General features: G+C 34.8%; 2 protein-coding genes and 1 long non-coding RNA gene across 3 annotated transcripts; all 3 read left to right on the forward strand.

The window, feature by feature from the left end:
- The first annotated feature begins 254 nt into the window (after positions 1-254).
- LOC131650960 (uncharacterized) lies at positions 255-2700 on the forward strand. The gene is made up of 2 exons (XM_058920653.1): positions 255-1265; positions 2605-2700. The coding sequence occupies exons 1-2, from the start codon at positions 255-257 to the stop codon at positions 2698-2700; spliced, it is 1107 nt and encodes a 368-aa protein (XP_058776636.1).
- Positions 2701-5085: 2385 nt separating this feature from the next.
- LOC131647749 (uncharacterized) lies at positions 5086-6482 on the forward strand. Its single transcript, XM_058917598.1, has 6 exons — positions 5086-5356; positions 5460-5651; positions 5738-5848; positions 5948-6029; positions 6122-6217; positions 6303-6482. The coding sequence occupies exons 1-6, from the start codon at positions 5196-5198 to the stop codon at positions 6405-6407; spliced, it is 747 nt and encodes a 248-aa protein (XP_058773581.1). The 5' UTR covers positions 5086-5195; the 3' UTR covers positions 6408-6482.
- A 5135-nt stretch (positions 6483-11617) lies between these two features.
- LOC131647750 (uncharacterized) lies at positions 11618-12279 on the forward strand. The gene is made up of 2 exons (XR_009297932.1): positions 11618-11927; positions 12022-12279. It is a non-coding gene; the product is annotated as an uncharacterized LOC131647750 (long non-coding RNA).
- The last annotated feature ends 5419 nt before the right edge of the window (positions 12280-17698 follow it).

The following is a 17698-nucleotide window of genomic DNA, read 5'->3' on the forward strand; positions in this document are numbered from 1 at the left end:
ATTAAGTTGTGGGAATCCATAGCTAAGATGGGAGTGGTGAGCAGGGCAGATGAAGCTTTATGCATTAAAGAATTAGAGGACATGGAGACCAGGGATAAAGAAGGTGTTAGGGTCAAGAAGGCGGCCAATATTCGTGTCAAATGAATTTACTCTCATTCAACATCAGAGGGGGAGGCAGCTCTGTTAAAAGGAGAAGAGTCAGCTTTTTGAACAGGTCTAGGAAGATTGACATTTGTATGTTGCAAGAGACGAAAATGTCTTGCTTCGACGATTCTGCGGCTCTATCGTTTTGGGGGAATAAAGAAGTGGCTTGGTCGGCGTCTCATTCCAGGGGCGCTTCAGGTGGTATGGTAATTCTTTGGGACAAATCTTTATCTGTCAATTTTAGTTTTATGGACAAAGGGTATATAGGCATAAATTTAAGTTGGAAGGGTGGTGTTTATAATATTGTCAACATTTATGCATCCTGTAACGCTGCGGATAGGAGGGCTTTGTGGAGTTCTTTGCTGGACAGAAGGTTAAGAAGTGTGGGAGAAGAGTGGTGTCTAGGAGGCGATTTTAATGAGGTGAGTTGTAGGGAAGAAAGAAAAGGGGAGAGGGTCTGTCATAGCAGTAGAAACATGGAAGATTTTAGGAGATTCATCGAGCTTATGGACTTGGTCGATATACCGTGCATAGGAGGCAGGTTTACTTGGTATAAAGACAATGGAAAATCAATGAGCCGCCTCGACAGATTTCTGGTTTCTAATAAGGTTATTGATGATTGGAATATTATTGACCAAAGAGTGGGAGCGAGGGACGTTTCCGATCACTGTCATATATGGCTTAACGTGGGAAAATTAGATTGGGGACCGAAGCCATTCAGATTCAACAACGCGTGGTTTGCTCACGAAGGCTTCCTAAAGTTTTTAGAAGAGGAATGGGCCAAGATTCAAGTGAATGGAAGTGGGGAGTTCATTCTTTATGAAAAACTTAAAAGAATGAAAGTGTGCATTAGAAAGTGGAATAGAGAAGTGTTTGGGTGGATTGATTTATGTGTTGAGGAGAAGGTGGAATCTCTTAACAATCTGGATAATCTTTTGGCTGAGCATCATGGAGAAGATATTTCGAGATTGGTTGATGATAGGTTCAATGTGACCTCGGATTTATGGAAATCTTTGTCGTTGAAGGAAAGCATGCTTAGGCTTAAGTCTCGTCAGCTTTGGCTAAAGGATGGCGATAGAAATTCAGAGTTTTTTCATAAATCTTTGAAAGAAAGGAGGAGAGTGAACGCTATCACGGCAGTGGACACTACGCCAAATTTGGCTTTTAGCAGCACCCCTACGAAAGCGCTTTTAGGAAAAGCGCTGGCATAGGCTTCGCTAAAGACAAAATTAAAAAACACGCTAAAAAAGCGCTCTAATAGTGGGGGGGTATGAAAGCGCTTTTAAGAAGCGCTCTGGTAGGGGGGGGTTATGAGAGCGCTTTTCAAAAGCGCTCTGGTAGGGGGGGGTACGAAAGCGCTTTACAAAAGCGCTCTGGTAGGTGGGGGGAACGTGGGGGGAACGAAAGCGCTTTTCAAAAGCGCTCTGGTAGGGGTGTTTAATGAGAGCGCTTTTTGTCAAAAGCGCTGGTATAGCCCAGGCTATGAGAGCGCTTTCCAGAAGCGCTTTAGTAGCCTTATTACTAAAATTAAAACCAAAAACACGCTTCTACTGTTTCTCACTTTCTCTCTTTCTTTTTCTCTCTGCACGCGAACCAGAAACCCCACCCCTCACCGTCGTCGGTCCTCCGTCCACCACCATCGCGCGAACTTCTTCTCCTCCGTCCACCACCATCGTTTCGTCTCCGTCTCTTCTCCTCCGCCACCCAGGTATCACACTTCTCATAGCTTTCATATCTGGAAGGCTTCATGTTTGTGAGTATTTGTGAATATCAGTTGTTGTTCTTTGTTGTTTTCTTTTCCTCTTAGATTCATTATGAGATTGTTGTGTTTAATAATATATTCTAAGAGAGAAAATTGCAAGATAGATATAAAACAAGTGTATGTGTTTCTCAATCTGTTAGATTACACTCAAAAACACAGCATTTTGTTAATTGAATTACCTCTTTTCTTAACAAATACAATTATTGTTGGGCACTGTCATGGAGAAACATGAAGCCTTGCAGCAGCTACAAGAGTTTTTTACTTGAGTATTTCTTGAATTAGAGGAAAATGTTAGGTTATTTCCATTGAGGGAACTATTTGATGAATACATATCTGGAACTATGTTCATCAATGGCTTGTAATTGATCCTAAATCATACATTTACTTGTGGTGAACTATGTTAATTTACAATGACTCCTACTGGGCCTTGAGTTTCTTCTTTTTGACCCTTATGGCATCACCAAAAGAAAGTGTAAAACTAGTGTATGTTGTATGCAATTCATGACATGCTTTCTATTCTGTTCATGTTCTTTATGCATGTATTAAATGACTTTATGCTAATGTAAATATAAAATATTTTATTTTAGTATCACAGGGTTAAAAGGAGTCCAGGATATGATTTCTAAAATAAATTCAAATAAGTTATAAAATAAATTTGTGTATGGAATTTATTCTAATGCATTATAATTATCTGTAAGATAACCATTGATGGTGCATTGGTGGTGACTTCAATTCTATTTCTTCTTCGGACGAAAGAATTGGAGTTGCTAATAGAGGAAATAGCAACGACATAAGGAACTTCAATGAATTTATTGATAATAGTAATAATAGAAATTAAATAATAAATAATATATAATAATAGTAATAATATATACCTTATGAGAGTTGAATTAATGAGGAAGAGAGAAGGTAAAGAATGAAACAAGAGTGAGTTAATGTATATAGACAAGGATGATTCATAAGGTTTGCTTTTGAGCAAAAAGTTTTATAGCTTCGTGTTAGTAGTGGTGTATTTAATTAACTGCATCGTGTGTCTTGTGTTAGTAGTGTTAGTAGTGGTGTATTTAATTAACTGCATCATGAGCTATTCACCCATTCTTATTATAATCATACATTGAATTGAATTTCTTGTATAGGTCTGACTGGATTGATAACTTTGGATCTCTTTGGAGCTCGTATCATTGACTCTGGTACTACATATTTAGGAGTATGTACACACATCAAACTATTGTTGATTTCCTTTGTTCAATCGATTTTGTCTTGGTGGTTACTAACTTTGTGAATTTGCTATAGGGGTAACTTGTGTATAGTGAAAGTTTGATCGTTTCCCAGCCTAGTTCGACGTTTGGCGTTTTCTTGAGTTCGGTAACATCCGAGGTAAAATTTGGTATTTTGGAATATTTTTCGTGTACTATACTACATAAAAGTCACGAAATTTGGTATACAAAAATTTAAATTTAGAATTGTTAAAGTTGGTATATTTTTCGTGACTTTTATGTAGTATAGCTACCTGGAAATCGAAGACGAAAAATTTAGAATTGGAGGAGAAAAAACAAGCGATTTGGGAAGAGCTTCAGGTATATATCATATATGGTTAATTGTTGTTATTATCTTGACGATAAATTGTTTAAATTATTTATACTAACACACTATGCGTACTCTTTTTGCAGAGGACTTTTGAGATACCAGATGAACGTAAAAGCTACATACTTAGTTTGGCCGGCAAGAGATATAGAGGGTGGAAAAGTTTTTTGACAAACACCTATCTTAAGGATAAAGATGGAAAATTTCTTGAAGTTGCACCGGGACGGCCAACAAAGTATGCGACCTTCATTGATGAAGCAGATTGGGCTGAGTTTGTAAAGCAAAGAGATGAAGCTTTTCAGAAAAAGAGTGCCACGAATAGGGAGAGAGCATCCAAACCCGCGTATCCATACAAAAAAGGGCGTTTGGGATATGCACGCTTAGAGGATAAAATTGTAAGTAAATAGAAATTCGATTTAATTAATTGTCTACATGTGCATGTTTTAATTGACGATTTTATCGTTTGTGTCAATGCATAGTTGGAGGAGACTAAAAGTGAGGAAGCTTCACTTCCTGTACATGTGTTGTGGAAGGAAGCTCGTGTGGGCAAGAATCACGCTGTCGATCCCGATGTTCAGAGAGTTTATACTGAATGTGTAAGTATAATACTGTGTCTTTAATTAAATCAAATGTTTTTTAATATATAAATGACTTTTTATCTCCACTAATAATTATTTAAATGTAAATGAATTACAGGAGACCTTGTCGCAATCGGCATCCACCGGTGAGGAGAGCGTACTTAGTAGAGTACTAGATGCTCCCGAGTATCCCGGTCGGGTGAGGGGTAAGGGTCATGGTGTGACTCCAACCTCTTTTTATAAGAGTTCTAGGAGAAGATCAAATCTTACCAATGAAGAAGTGTTGCAAAAGTTGCAGGAATTGCAAGCACAGGTCTCTGAATTGCAAAGAGATAAAGATATGTATATGAGAGAAAAGTGCAACACTTCATCGGTGAGAGAAACTAGTGATAAGGCTAGTATCAACTATCAAAAGAAATTTCCCGAGGTAATTATAAGTTTTTTTCCTTACAAACTGTTCTATTTTATTAATGATAATGACTTTATATTTACTTTTGGTTTAGGGCATTTCATCTTGCCAACTATACTTATCGGAACCGAATTATCGACTAGTTGGCAAGGGAAAAGTGCACAACACTTCGGGAGATTTACTTCACCACAGACCGCTCCCGGATGGACACCTGAAAGTATCGGTGGATGTTGTATTAGATCGTGATGCGATTCTACCGGTACCTGACATGGTCTCAGAGACGACATTGCTGCGAGATGCAATAGGATCGTTTGTTGCATGGCCCTCGGAGCTCATTACCATTAGTGATGAGGTAAATTGAAAACGATTATGAATCATTTAGTTTTCGAATGTCAATTCTAAACCGTTTATTAATTATGTTTTACATTTTATTTTTAGACTGCTCCTATAAAACCCGCAATTAAGGGTAAAGGGATTTTACAGGAGGAGGAGTCTGTTGCATCGCTAAAAGAGGTACATTTAAAGTGTTAATATATAATCTGAATCAAAATATGCATGATTTTATATTTTACCTAACTTATATGATTTTTAGGCATCCGCTCGGGAGTCACAACAAGTGACGCAGCAGGTTCGTAGCGTACCACCCAGTGGTCCTCCGAAGCAAGCGGCAAGAAAAGGCGGTGCTTTTGTGCCTCGATACCGGGCGACACTCGCAACAATGGTTGATATGTCCGATATGAAGGATGGTGCTTTACGGGAAATCGATATGGATGAAAGTGTCTTCGGTATTGAGTTCAAGTCACATATTACAATTGACGACTTGCAAGAGATTTTTGACCAGGATCAACTAGGCGTCAGTAATATGCAATCATACATCCGGTAATATTCACTCATCCGATATATTATTTAATTAGTCCCACAATATAATTTATTTACACTTTTCAATAAAAAGAATCTAATGTTTATTATGTTTTTATTTAAGGTTGTTGTATGACAGAGTGTTGCGCGGGACTGCATTGTCTAACAGATTCCGGTTCGTGTCTTCCGCCCATTGCAGCGGAATGGAAATTGTTTCGGATCCGGAATCTGTTAGACAGCGCTTAGTCGATAGATTCATGTCCACCGGCAATACAGAATGTCTGCATCTTTGGGCGTATAATACCCGACCAGTAGGGTTAGTTTCTCATTCTTTATTCATCTAATCTCTGTTTCTTTAGTGTATAGCAATATTTTCATATAACCTATTGTTTTAATTTATAGAGCACACTGGTTGCTGCTTGCTATCAACCCGATAAGGGAAGTCGTGTATTATCTGAATTCGGTAAAGGGTGAATGGACCAATTATCCGGCCATGAAGGAAATCGTTGATTTGTAAGTGGGATCGTTCTAAATATATATTCGTGTATATTTATATATTTACTTATTTGTGGGATTGATCTAAACATATGCTTTTATATATTTGTTAATTAGATCAATACAAGTATTCCGTAGTCAACGGGACGCACAGGTATCCCGGACTAAATCAAACAACATCACCTGGATCGAAGTGCAGGTACATTACTTTTCACAAATTTGCTTATAATATTTATGCTACTTGGTAAAACAAGACAACTTATATAGAATCTTATTTGTTTTTCTATGTAGTGTCCGATACAGCGTAACAGTTCAGACTGCGGATACTTTGTATTGAGGTTTATGAAAGAAATCATTCAGGCGAATCAATTAGAGATTCCTCCCACGGTATAAAGTTATAACTTAAGATAATTTCATATAATTTATTACATTTACCTAAATATATTATTCATATTATGTTTTTGTTTTATAGTACCTTGACGAATTCCGTGCTGCTGGGTACTCGAAGCTAAAGTTAGAAGAAATCAAAGAGGAATTGTGTCAATTTTATATTAAGCAATTTTTCATGCAGATTTGAACTATAATATTGTTGATTTTGTAATGATGTATATATATAATTTTGTAATGATGTATATATATAATTTTGGATATTATAATGGTATATATTAGTATATATATTGTCTTACTGATGGCTGAAATAATATAGTCGAAAATATATTACAGGTCGAAAATATATTACAGGTCGAAAATATTACAGGTCGAAAACATTACAGGTCGACTGGGAGGATTAAATTATAGGCTGCACATAAAAATACCTCATTTAGCAACTACAGCGCTTCTAAAAAGCGCTCTTAAAGGTCCACATACTAGAGCGCTTCTTAGTAAAAGCGCTGGCAAAGACCAGTAAAAAAGCAAAAAAAACTAAAAAATTACGCAGCATACAAAAGCGCTTTGGGAAAAGCGCTCTGGTAGGCCCCCCTATGAGAGCGCTTTGTCTGGAAAAAGCGCTCTCATAGGGGGGCCTACCAGAGCGCTTTTCCAAAAGCGCTTTTGTATGCTGCGTAATTTTTTAATTTTTTTTGCTTTTTTACTGGTCTTTGCCAGCGCTTTTACTAAGAAGCGCTCTTAAAGGGGGGTCTACCAGAGCGCTTTTTCCAGGAAAGCGCTCTTCTAGGGGGTCCTACCAGAGCGCTTTTTCCAGGAAAGCGCTCTTAAAGGGGGGGTCTACCAGAGCGCTTTTAAAAGCGCTTTCGTAGCCTACGCCAGCGCTGGCTTTGGCAGCGCTTTAAAGCGCTGTTAAAGGCCAAAAAAAGCGCTGTGAAAGCCCTTCCGTGTTGTAGTGGGAGTCTGAAGGTGGCAGGGTGGAGGGTGTTGAGGCTGTTAAAGGTGAGATTAAATCGCATTTCGAAGCTATGTTTAAAGAACCCATGTGAGGCAGACCTATTCCGGAAGGCCTGGAATTGAAATCTTTAAATGATGAGGACAGAAACTGGTTAGAGAGACCGTTTGAGGAAAGTGAAGTAAAGAATGCGGTGTGGGCGTGCGACGGAAACAAAAGTGTTGGTCCCGACGGTTTCTCCTTTGAGTTTTACAAGAAGTGCTGGAGGTTCATAAAGAATGATGTGTTAAGATTCGTGGATGATTTCTACGAAAATGCTAAGCTTTCAAAAGCTTGTTCCTCATCTTTTCTAACTTTAATTCCGAAGATTAGAAACCCGCAACATTTGAGTGAGTATAGACCAATATGCCTTGTTGGAAGCCTATACAAAATTCTTAGTAAACTGATGATGGCTAGGATTAAAAATGTGATTGGTAAATTAGTTTCTAGTTGTCAAACTGCATTTGTTCCTGGCAGGAGCATTTCTGATGGTGTTTTGCTGTTAAATGAAGTTCTTGATATGGCTGTTAGGGAGAAAAGAAGTTGTTTGGCTTTAAAGGTAGATTTGAAAAGGCATACGATTGCGTCAGTTGGGACTTTCTAAGGAATATGCTTCATTTGTTTGGTTTCGGGAATCGTTGGCTTCGATGGATGGATTGCTGCGTTTTTAATAGTCATTTGTCCATTCTTGTTAACGGGAGCACCACAAAGGATTTCAAGGCGGAGCGTGGCCTTCGTCAAGGAGACCCTCTGTCTCCTTTCTTATTTGTGTTGGTCGCGGAAGTATTAGCGGGTCTGATGAGAAAGGCAGTGGCAAGTGGAGATTACAAAGGATTCAGGGTGAACGAAGAGATTGAAGTTAATCTTATTCAGTTTGCAGACGACACGATTTTGGTAGCGGAGGGATGTAGTGATAATATTTGGATTATGAAATCCATATTAAGGGGGTTTGAGATCATGTCTGGTCTGAGGATTAATTTTAACAAGAGCAGAATCTATGGTATTCATGTTAGTCAGTGGATAATGGAAGCGGCGTCAAATTTTCTATCGTGTGATATAGATTATGTCCCGTTTAAATATCTTGGTGTTGCTGTTGGGAAAAGTCCTAGAAAATTGTCTATGTGGAAAGGGCTCATTTCTACTTTGAAGAATAAGCTGTCTACTTGGAATGGTAGGTATCTCAACATGGCTGGTCGGGTGGTCCTTATCAATGCCGTTTTAAATGCTATTCCCATCTATACGCTATCATTCTACAAAGCTCCATCAAAAGTGATTCAAGAGATTCGTCGTATTCAAAGTGACTTTCTTTGGCAAGGTCGGGAAGGAAATCATTCAATTCATTGGATTCGATGGAGTACCGTTTGTCTTCCCAAGGATAAGGGTGGCCTAGGAATAAAAGATGTGAAGATGCTGAATTTAGCATTGCTCAACAAATGGAAGTGGCGTATTATTAATGAGAAAGAAGCGGTTTGGAAAGACGTTATTACTCACCGTTATTCTAATCCGGTGCTGAAAATTTTCGTCGGAGATGAAAGTGTGCTGAGCAAGAAGGATTCCATCTGGTGGCGAGACTTGATATTGTCGGAAAATTCTGTTAACTCTAATTCTTGTTTTGCAGGTGCTGTTTTTAGCAAGGTCGCGAATGGGTGAGAAACTTCGTTTTGGTTTTCAAATTGGCTGTGTCAGCAATCTTTGAAAAATGCCTTTCCTGAAGTGTTCGCTTTTGCTATTAACTCCTGCTGCAGTGTGGAAGATGCAGGTTTCTGGCAAGATGATTTATGGCATTGGAATTTAGCCGGCATTGTTGAGTCCTCAAATCCGGTGGTCCAGAACTTAGGAGGCGAAATTGTTGCGTTGCTGAATAACATAACGCTGACTAGAGAAGAAGAAGACAGCTTTGGATGGTTGAAGAACGATGAAGGTATTTTCACGGTCCGGTCCTGTTACTCCTGGCTGACGGCGGAAACAGCCCTGGATTCTGTTTCTCCCGGGGTGTTGGGGGCTTTATCGAGTTGTTGGAATTCTGCAGCCCCCTTAAAGATGCAGTATTTTGGTTGGAGATTACTTCACGACAGGCTTCCTTCCAAGGACCAGCTTTTCAAACGTGGTATCATTACGGAAATCACCCAACTCAGGTGCGTTTTTTGCTCGTTTGATGAATCTGCAGTGCATCTGTTTGTGTCGTGTCCTTTTGCGGATAACATATGGAGGAAAGTCTATGATTGGATTGGGTCAATAACGGAATTGAGTTTGTATGAATTCAAGTCCTTCCTCTTTAATTGTGAGAAAATCTTGAGCAAGAGGAAACGCAGAGTGGTGTCGGTGATTTGGTTTGTCTCTGTGTGGAGCATATGGCTTATGAGGAACGATATTATTTTTAACAATGTTAGCCCGAGTTTCGTCGATTGTATGTCGGCTATTGTTTTTAGATCTTGGAATTGGCTATCCTCCTTTTGTAAGATTATCGATTGTTGTAATTTCTACACTTGGAACTCTTTTCCTCTCCTTTGTTTTGAGATGAAATAGTTTATGTCGGTGTTTGTTCTGTTGGGTGAAGCTCCCTTTAGCTTCCTTTAATAGATTGTTTGCCGATTAAAAAAAAAAATAAGTTCAAAATAGTTTCTACTATACTTGAGAAAATTCACATATATATATATATATATATATATATATATATATATATATATATATATATATATATATATATATATATATATATATATATATATATATATATATATATATATATATATATATATATATATATATATATATATATATATATATATATATATATATATATATATATATTTCATATATTTTAGCATTGCCTTCATTATAATCATGGTTATATTTTAGTTATTTTTCCTTTTAATAAGATTCCAATTGATTATTGGTTTTGAATAATTTTTTAAACTATTTTTCTAAACTTTGAATTCAAAAAATAGTATATAAAATATTATTATTTAATTAAAATTCGAAAGAAATGGATAACTTTGTGATTTTTCTGCTTCATAAAAATAATAAGGAATAATTTTCTCTTTACACAATTAATGGTCAAGATGTGGAGTAAGTTATTATAACTTACTCTTGGAGTCAATATAACCCTCCTCTTATATAAATCTTTAGAAAAAGAAATTAATCACAAATATGTAATTTCCCAAATCACAAACTTCAAGGAAGGTAGCCTCCCATTCAAGTATCTTGGGATTCCTTTATCTAGCCAGAGATTGTCTGTTGCTAACTGTTTTCTTCTAGTAGAGAAAATGATTGGCAGAATTAGGCATTGAAGTAATAGGATCCTAAGCTTTGCAAGTAGATTGCAGTTCGTAAAAAGTGTGCTATTTGATATTGCAAATTTTTGGATGCAAAGTGTTCATATGCCAAAGAAAGTGATTGCAAAGGCAAATTGCAGGTCTTTCCTATGGTCGAGGGGTTACAAGTACCAGAAAATCCTCTGTAGCTTGGGGGAAAACATGTTGTCCTAAGAATCATGGGGGCTAAATATTATTGACCTTAATATGTGGGGGAAGGTGAATATTTTGAGAATGCTTTGGAACCTCTGTGGGAAGTCTGATATCTTATGGATCAAGTGGATCCATAGCTACTATGTGAAAAATCATGATATTATGACTGTTCCAATCAAATCATCATGCTTGTGCGTCCTCAAAGTTATCTTGAAACAAAGACAACTTGCTAGCCAACTCCAAAGCTGGAATGACATGCAACAATAGAGAAAGTGTAAGGCTAAAGTTGTTTACCAGGACCTGAAAACTGAACAACTTGATGTGCAGTGGAAGAAAATATTCTTCAATAACATAGCCCAACCAAAATCAAAATTCATCATTTGGTTGGCTTTCCATAACAAGCTTGCTACAAAGGAAAGGCTCCATCGGTTTGGTCTCATAAATAATAGTACATATTGTTTCTTTGATGAAAAAGAAACATTGACATTTGATGTTACAATGTAACAAAATGAATGAGATATGGAGATATGTCCTCAATTGACTGCAGGTGGACCGGACCCCTACAAGGTGGGAGGATGAGCTCAAGTAGATTTTGGAGAAAAGCAAAGGGAAAGGGAACAAGGTTGAAACACTCAAATGTGCATTCATAAAAACTGTGTACGAAGCTTGGATGTTTAAAAATCAAAACTGTTTTGAGAATACGATTGTCGTATTATAGGTCACAAGAGACAAATAAATAAAATAAATAAATGGTCAAGATTATAAGGATAAAAGCATAAGAGAAAGAGAATAAGAGGAACCATATCCTAAAAAGTGATGATCAAAAGTCACGATGAAAAGTTCTTAAAAAATTGAAAATACTAGAAAAAGTTAAAATATTTATAATAATAAAAACAAAATTTAAAACTCTCTTTTTATATGTTTCTGTCATGAAAGGTTAAAAGAGATAAAAATTATATTAATAGTAAAGTGATAAATTGAGTGAAAGGAAGAGATAAACACAACAAATTAATGTATTTTAGAGACGTTTAATTTAACAATATTTTTATTTATGGATGGTTTTTTGTAAATCCCAAATGTTAAAACATATTTACTTAAAATTAACTCATTGCAAACTTTTCTTTTAAAGTGATCAAACAACTTACTACTTCTTACATTTAAAGGAGGAAAAGAATGACACAAATTCCATCTTTCATTTATGTTTTGATCATCTTTCTTTCCCAATTTTTATTTTTTGTTGTAGCGAATTGTAGTAAGTAATTTTTACACCATTTTTAAATGTTTAATTCATCCTATATAAAATATTTCATCACATATTAGTAACATTCTTTTTTTTTTCTTTTTAGATTTTCTGAGTCCGATTCCATGCGGGATTCCAAGTGATTGTCCAGAAAATATGTGTGATGGGGCTCCTCTAGTTCGGTGGTGTTTTAATCATCGTTGTGAGTGTATGTAAGTGTAACAATTAAATTGAAAAATAATTCATTGTTGTATGTTTTAATGTTGATACTCTTATAATTTCCCACACACATGTGTATTGTTATATTATACAAGCTCAAATATGTATTAATTGTTATATTATACAAGTAGGCAACCTTCATTCATTTATAGAAGATGTGGAAAACAACGTCACTTAATATTTACAACTAACTATTTTAATAAATAAGATAATATATGGTTATATTGGTAAATTATTTATTCTATTTCTTTAACCTTTTAATTTTTTTTTGGACAAACACAAATGTGCATTGTTATACTATACAAGTGTATTTCTTACCTTCATTTATTCATAGAATAGTAATGTTATGACACTTTCTTTTTAACCTTCTAATTTTTATCAGTTAAAACAGATGTGAATGCTTTGCCTATTAAAAAAAAATAATGTGAATGCTTTATTTTGTAAATGGATATCACATAAATTGACTAAATTCGTGTATATTTTACCTAATAAAAGAATAAATGTTAAATAAATTATTAGAAGGAGTTTTTAACTCTCTTTTTTAGGGGTGTAATCGAATTAGTTTGGATCGTGTCAAAAAAAAGTTCGAATCGATGATATTTTCATAAATTTAGTTTGGTTCGATTTTTAGTATTTTTCAAAAATGGAAACAAATCAAACTAATCTGTTTGATTTGATTTGATTTGGTTCAATTGATCGATTTAAAATGTCTTTTTTCAAACATTATATTCATTAGTGTATTTTCTACTATCGTATTTTTTTGATGTATTTTATGGTATTATTTTTAACATAAGTAAATTTCAAGTAATTTATTCCACGTTATACTTTTTCAAACAAATTACAATTTGCTATTAATCCATACGAAACAATGACATGATTTTCATTGCATCATGAAATAAGTTTACTATCAAATAGTATAAAAGTTAATACTTGACACCAGAATGTTAGAAAGGTATTTGAAATCTTAAAAAATAGAAAATAACAAAACACACATCAATTAACATGTTTTACACCTCAAACACACATTAAAACTATTTTGTAACAAGACTAGAATGAATTTTGTTGAAGAAGAAGAAGAAAAAAGGTAAAAATAAAAAATTATTGAAGAGAACTTGAACATGAAGAAGACGATCATAACATATTAGAATAACGGTAGTGAAAGCAACAAAGGTAATGGACAGCAAGAGCAGGAATTCAATGAAAATAATTTTTTTTTGTGATTTATGGTTTATACTTTCTATGTTTTGGAGTTTTGTTCTAGATATGTGTTTTACTGAAAGAAATAAAGTGTAAACAACGATGGATAATGGCTGAACAAATAAAAAATTTAAGCTTGATGATGAGTGGAATAAAACATTTAGAACATAATTATTTTTATTGGTTCAATTCATCAGTTTGGCAGTTTCTAAAAACTAAAATCAAACATTCAATTTGATTTTCAAACCAAACAAAAAACAATCAATTTTATTTCGGTTTGATTTGATTTAAATTGTCGGCATAATTAGATTTTTCTTATTTGCCTCCACCACTATTCCTCTTCATATAATATATTGAGAACACAACAGCACAGTCTTATAACTGATTAACAACTTTAATAAATAAAATTATATAATATTGAATTGAACAATTATTTATTTTAGAATTAAATATGGTTTTGATTCTTATAAATATTTTAATTTTTACTTTTAGTCTCTATTATTTTGGTCCCTATAAAATTATTATGCACCTAGTTTTAGTCTCAACTGTAAAATTGATGTATATTTTTTTAATGATTGTTTTACATACATGTTCAAAATGTTATAAAAAGTTTCTAAAAAAACGAATTTAAAATTTAATTTTTAAGTCGAAATTTTCATTATTTTATTAATATTTTTTGAAATTTTATTATTAAGTAATAATTGATAAATACAACATCAAAAAATGATGAAGAAGGACTACATTATCAAGTAGAAGAAGAACACAATGCACTTCAGTTGCACCTTAGTTCAAATATCCTTACAATTAATTTTCTCCACATGCTAAACTTGTTAAATGTAGGAAGTTAATAAGTTGTTCAGCCTGAAATTGAATCATATCAATTAATGTAACCTCTGTCATAAGCTATTTTTTCTTCTTTTTCAACTTCTCAATATGAAGTCACAAGCCTCTCAATCAAATTCCGTTTTTGTTCATCCGAAGCTATTTGATTGATGAACCTTCATTTATTTTAGTTTCTCCAAAAGCTATCTGATTCAAAGTATTATTATCGAGCGTGTTTTATGTATGGAGCTCTTAGAGGTAAGAAACAACATTAGGTGAGATCGATTACATGGATCAATATTCGCTATAATATTCTATCAAATATCATACTTCTATCCAAATTATTGATTTCGAGATCCTTCTTAATAACTTTTGTTATATTCTTTTTTAGGTTTTCCTCTTCCTCGAAGTGTTTGTCTCCTATCCATCTGGTCTACTCTCCTTACTACATACTGTACAAACTTTCTCTCTACATGTTCAAACCACCTATGTTTATTTTTCACTATCTTCTCTACTATAGGCGCTACCCCGACACTCTCTAATAAATTCATTTCTAATTATATTCTATCGAGTTGAACCACACATCCACCATACAATCCCAACATTTTGTCTCGTACAAAATCGGATGTCTTACCGCAGTCCGATAAAACTTTCCATTCAGCTTGAGTGGTACCTTCACATCACATAAAACATCTTATGTATTCTCCATTTCAACTATCCAACTTGAATTTGATGATTTACATTCCCTTCTATTTCGCCATCATTCTGTATTACAGATCAAAGATATTTAAACCATGTGACTTGAGGGGTAATATTGTCTCTAACTTTCACCTCTAGAATATAAATGATTATTCTTTTGTTGAACTTACATTCTATATACTCTGTCTTACTTCTACTTAGGCGAAAACCAAGTGTTTATAAAGTCCGTCTTCAAGTTTCCAACCTCTCATTTAAGTCTTCCTTCAACTTCCCAAGAAGAATTATATCATCTGTAAAAAGCATGCATATCGGTGCTAGCTCTTGGATGTGTTTTGTGAGTACATCCAAAATTAAGGTATAAAGATAGGGGCTAGCACCTCACAAGGTTCGAACCTTTCCTCAGAGCCAAGCCCTTGAAACTATGATTGCATTTCCTTCTTCATTGCCACCATGTCCGAAAAAAGAAAACCCGGTTTATTACAGTAGGAGTACTGAACATCCCATTTAAAGTGGCTCTTGGACTAGTACTTCATATATAAAATCCGATCGAAGCGGGGAAAGTCTCCAGGAGATAGTAGAAGATGAAATGTGTCGTGAGTGTGGTGGTATTTTCTAGCAAGAAACGCCCCATAAAGTCTCCTCCATCCAACGTAAAGGGGTCCAACCAAAGGTAGACCGGTGAAAGCAAATAAGTCCTTTATTATGAAAGTTATCATGAAAAGTACGCCCCGAATGGAAAAAAATCAAAGAACAAGCTAACAGAAGACTTCCAAGATTTGTACTCAGTACAAATCTGGAATATCCTTATGTATGCCCAAGACCCTATATGAAGTTGGGATGGAGAAACTTTTAGATATTTCAAGACGAATACTTCAAATTCAGAAAAAGGCAGTCACACTCATATTCTTGTAAATTAACACTCGTAGAACGGGATCACACAATCGCCAAAAGAACTACATATCCTCTTTTCTGGCTCAAAAGAGCTAACCATTCTAGGGGCTCGCCGACTACAATTTTAGTCGCATCTATCGCATCCATTAGAAGAGCACATGAAGTACCCGCTACTTTTGAATCCACCCAATCATGCCCCAACACAATCGGTCGGCTTCAAAAATTCAAGTGGGCCAGCACATCAACTCCGTTGGCCTCGCAACCATCGACATGCAGATGAAGCTAAATGTAATCTTTAATGTGTTGCCTCCTTTGAATATTGGCTTGTATTTCCTCTTTTGACAAGTCACAAGGGGGAATAGGGACTTCGACGCAATTTTATTCCTCATCAACATTTGATATAAGTGCATCTAATGAATCATAAGAATAAGTTTCTTCCTCCAAGGAATTTCCATATACCTTTTTTGAATCAGAATAGTTAGATATGGGTATAATTTCTGGGTCTAGGTGATCGCTATTAAGAGAATGGAGATGAGAATTAGGGGATGTCCCTATTACAGAGACAAATGAAGCTTCGACTTCAAAATCGCATACTAGGTCAATCGTACTATCACCCATCTTGACTATAAAACACGAAATGCTGAAGATAAAAGTTTTAGTAAGAATGGTACCTGGTAGTGTAAGATTAATGAAGCAGGAGAAGATGAAGAAAGGAGAAAGCTTTAAGAAAAGCACTGAAATTACTCCTACAATTACTCTTAAGGAAGAGGAAGCAAAGACGTTTTCTAGAAAGTAACTGTAAGTTTGAATGTTAAAGGTTGCAAAAAATTTCAAATACTCAATTCACCCTATTTATAAGAAACGACATCTGGATGGATTAGACCAACTATCGAAAAAATCACAAGATCAACTGCTAGATTTCCACTCATGGATACACGCTAACTCAAGTGCACTCAAATACTCTGTAAATTGATCGATACCCCACATGGTCACTTCAGTGCACGTGTCAGAAAAGGGTGAAAAAACTTTTCAATTATGGAACCACATTAAACGCGCTTGTTCCCTCGTTACTTTTTTTTGAACTGATCCCAAGCGTTTCTTTCCCATTTCACATTGGGCCACGTCCTGGTGGTTGGCCATCATTACTTACGACTTTTCCCGACTTCTTTAATTCCCATCAAAACCTTGGGAGAAACTGTTCTAGACCGACTAAAAGCCCAAATGAATAAGACCTAATTCACTCTACTTGACTCAAAGTATAAAATTAGTTCACACGCTAAAAGCAATGTACAATCTCTGATCTCCGCTTTCATTACACTTATCCTGAATTTTAAATTTATTTAGATGTTGAAATGCTAACCATGCAGATCCACCTTACACTATCGTTAAAAAAGATTAGAGCCATCGTTCAAGATCACTAGCTTTTCAACTGCATCCATTAATGATTTCCAAGTAAAAGAGAATGAATAAAAGAAAAAGAAGTATATATTTTATAACCCTCTTAAAAAATGTTTTGAATGTGACTTATTCAAAGGTATTCATGACATATATTGCCAAAAATGAAATTCATTTTTCTATGGATGCAAAATCAAAATCTTCATCTTTATAGACAAATGACTAAATTAAAGTCATAGTCTTCAATGCAGTTTCATCTTCATCACTCGTGATGTTCAAAGCTCGCGATGATCAAATAGATGAAGATTAATTTCATGAGAAATAAACTTGAGAGTTTGATACAAAGAAAAAAATCCATAAAGTTCATAATATATTATATTAAAAAAGATAATAAATATGGAAAAAATTTAAATATAATTCTTTAAACATGATTTATAATATTTTTCAATAAAAATATAATAAATATACTTAAATATTTTTAAGGAGTAAAAATAGAAAAAAAATATTTATGTGTACATTTATTAAATTTTTATTTAAAAATACTATAAACCACACCTGAA

This window comes from Vicia villosa, linkage group LG2, assembly GCF_029867415.1.
Source record: "Vicia villosa cultivar HV-30 ecotype Madison, WI linkage group LG2, Vvil1.0, whole genome shotgun sequence".
Classification (NCBI taxonomy): domain Eukaryota; kingdom Viridiplantae; phylum Streptophyta; class Magnoliopsida; order Fabales; family Fabaceae; genus Vicia; species Vicia villosa.

What these genes read in the sequence shown, in the direction of transcription:
- LOC131650960 (XM_058920653.1), top strand. Translation starts at nt 255, where the DNA reads ATGTCTTGCTTCGACGATTCTGCGGCTCTATCGTTTTGGGGGAATAAA. An exon ending in CTTTGAAAGAAAGGAGGAGA is followed by an intron (nt 1,266 to 2,604) that starts GTGAACGCTATC and finishes ATTATCTGTAAG; the next exon opens with ATAACCATTGATGGTGCATT.
- LOC131647749 (XM_058917598.1), top strand. Translation starts at nt 5,196, where the DNA reads ATGGTTGATATGTCCGATATGAAGGATGGTGCTTTACGGGAAATCGAT. An exon ending in AATATGCAATCATACATCCG is followed by an intron (nt 5,357 to 5,459) that starts GTAATATTCACT and finishes TTTTTATTTAAG; the next exon opens with GTTGTTGTATGACAGAGTGT. An exon ending in ATGAAGGAAATCGTTGATTT is followed by an intron (nt 5,849 to 5,947) that starts GTAAGTGGGATC and finishes TTTGTTAATTAG; the next exon opens with ATCAATACAAGTATTCCGTA.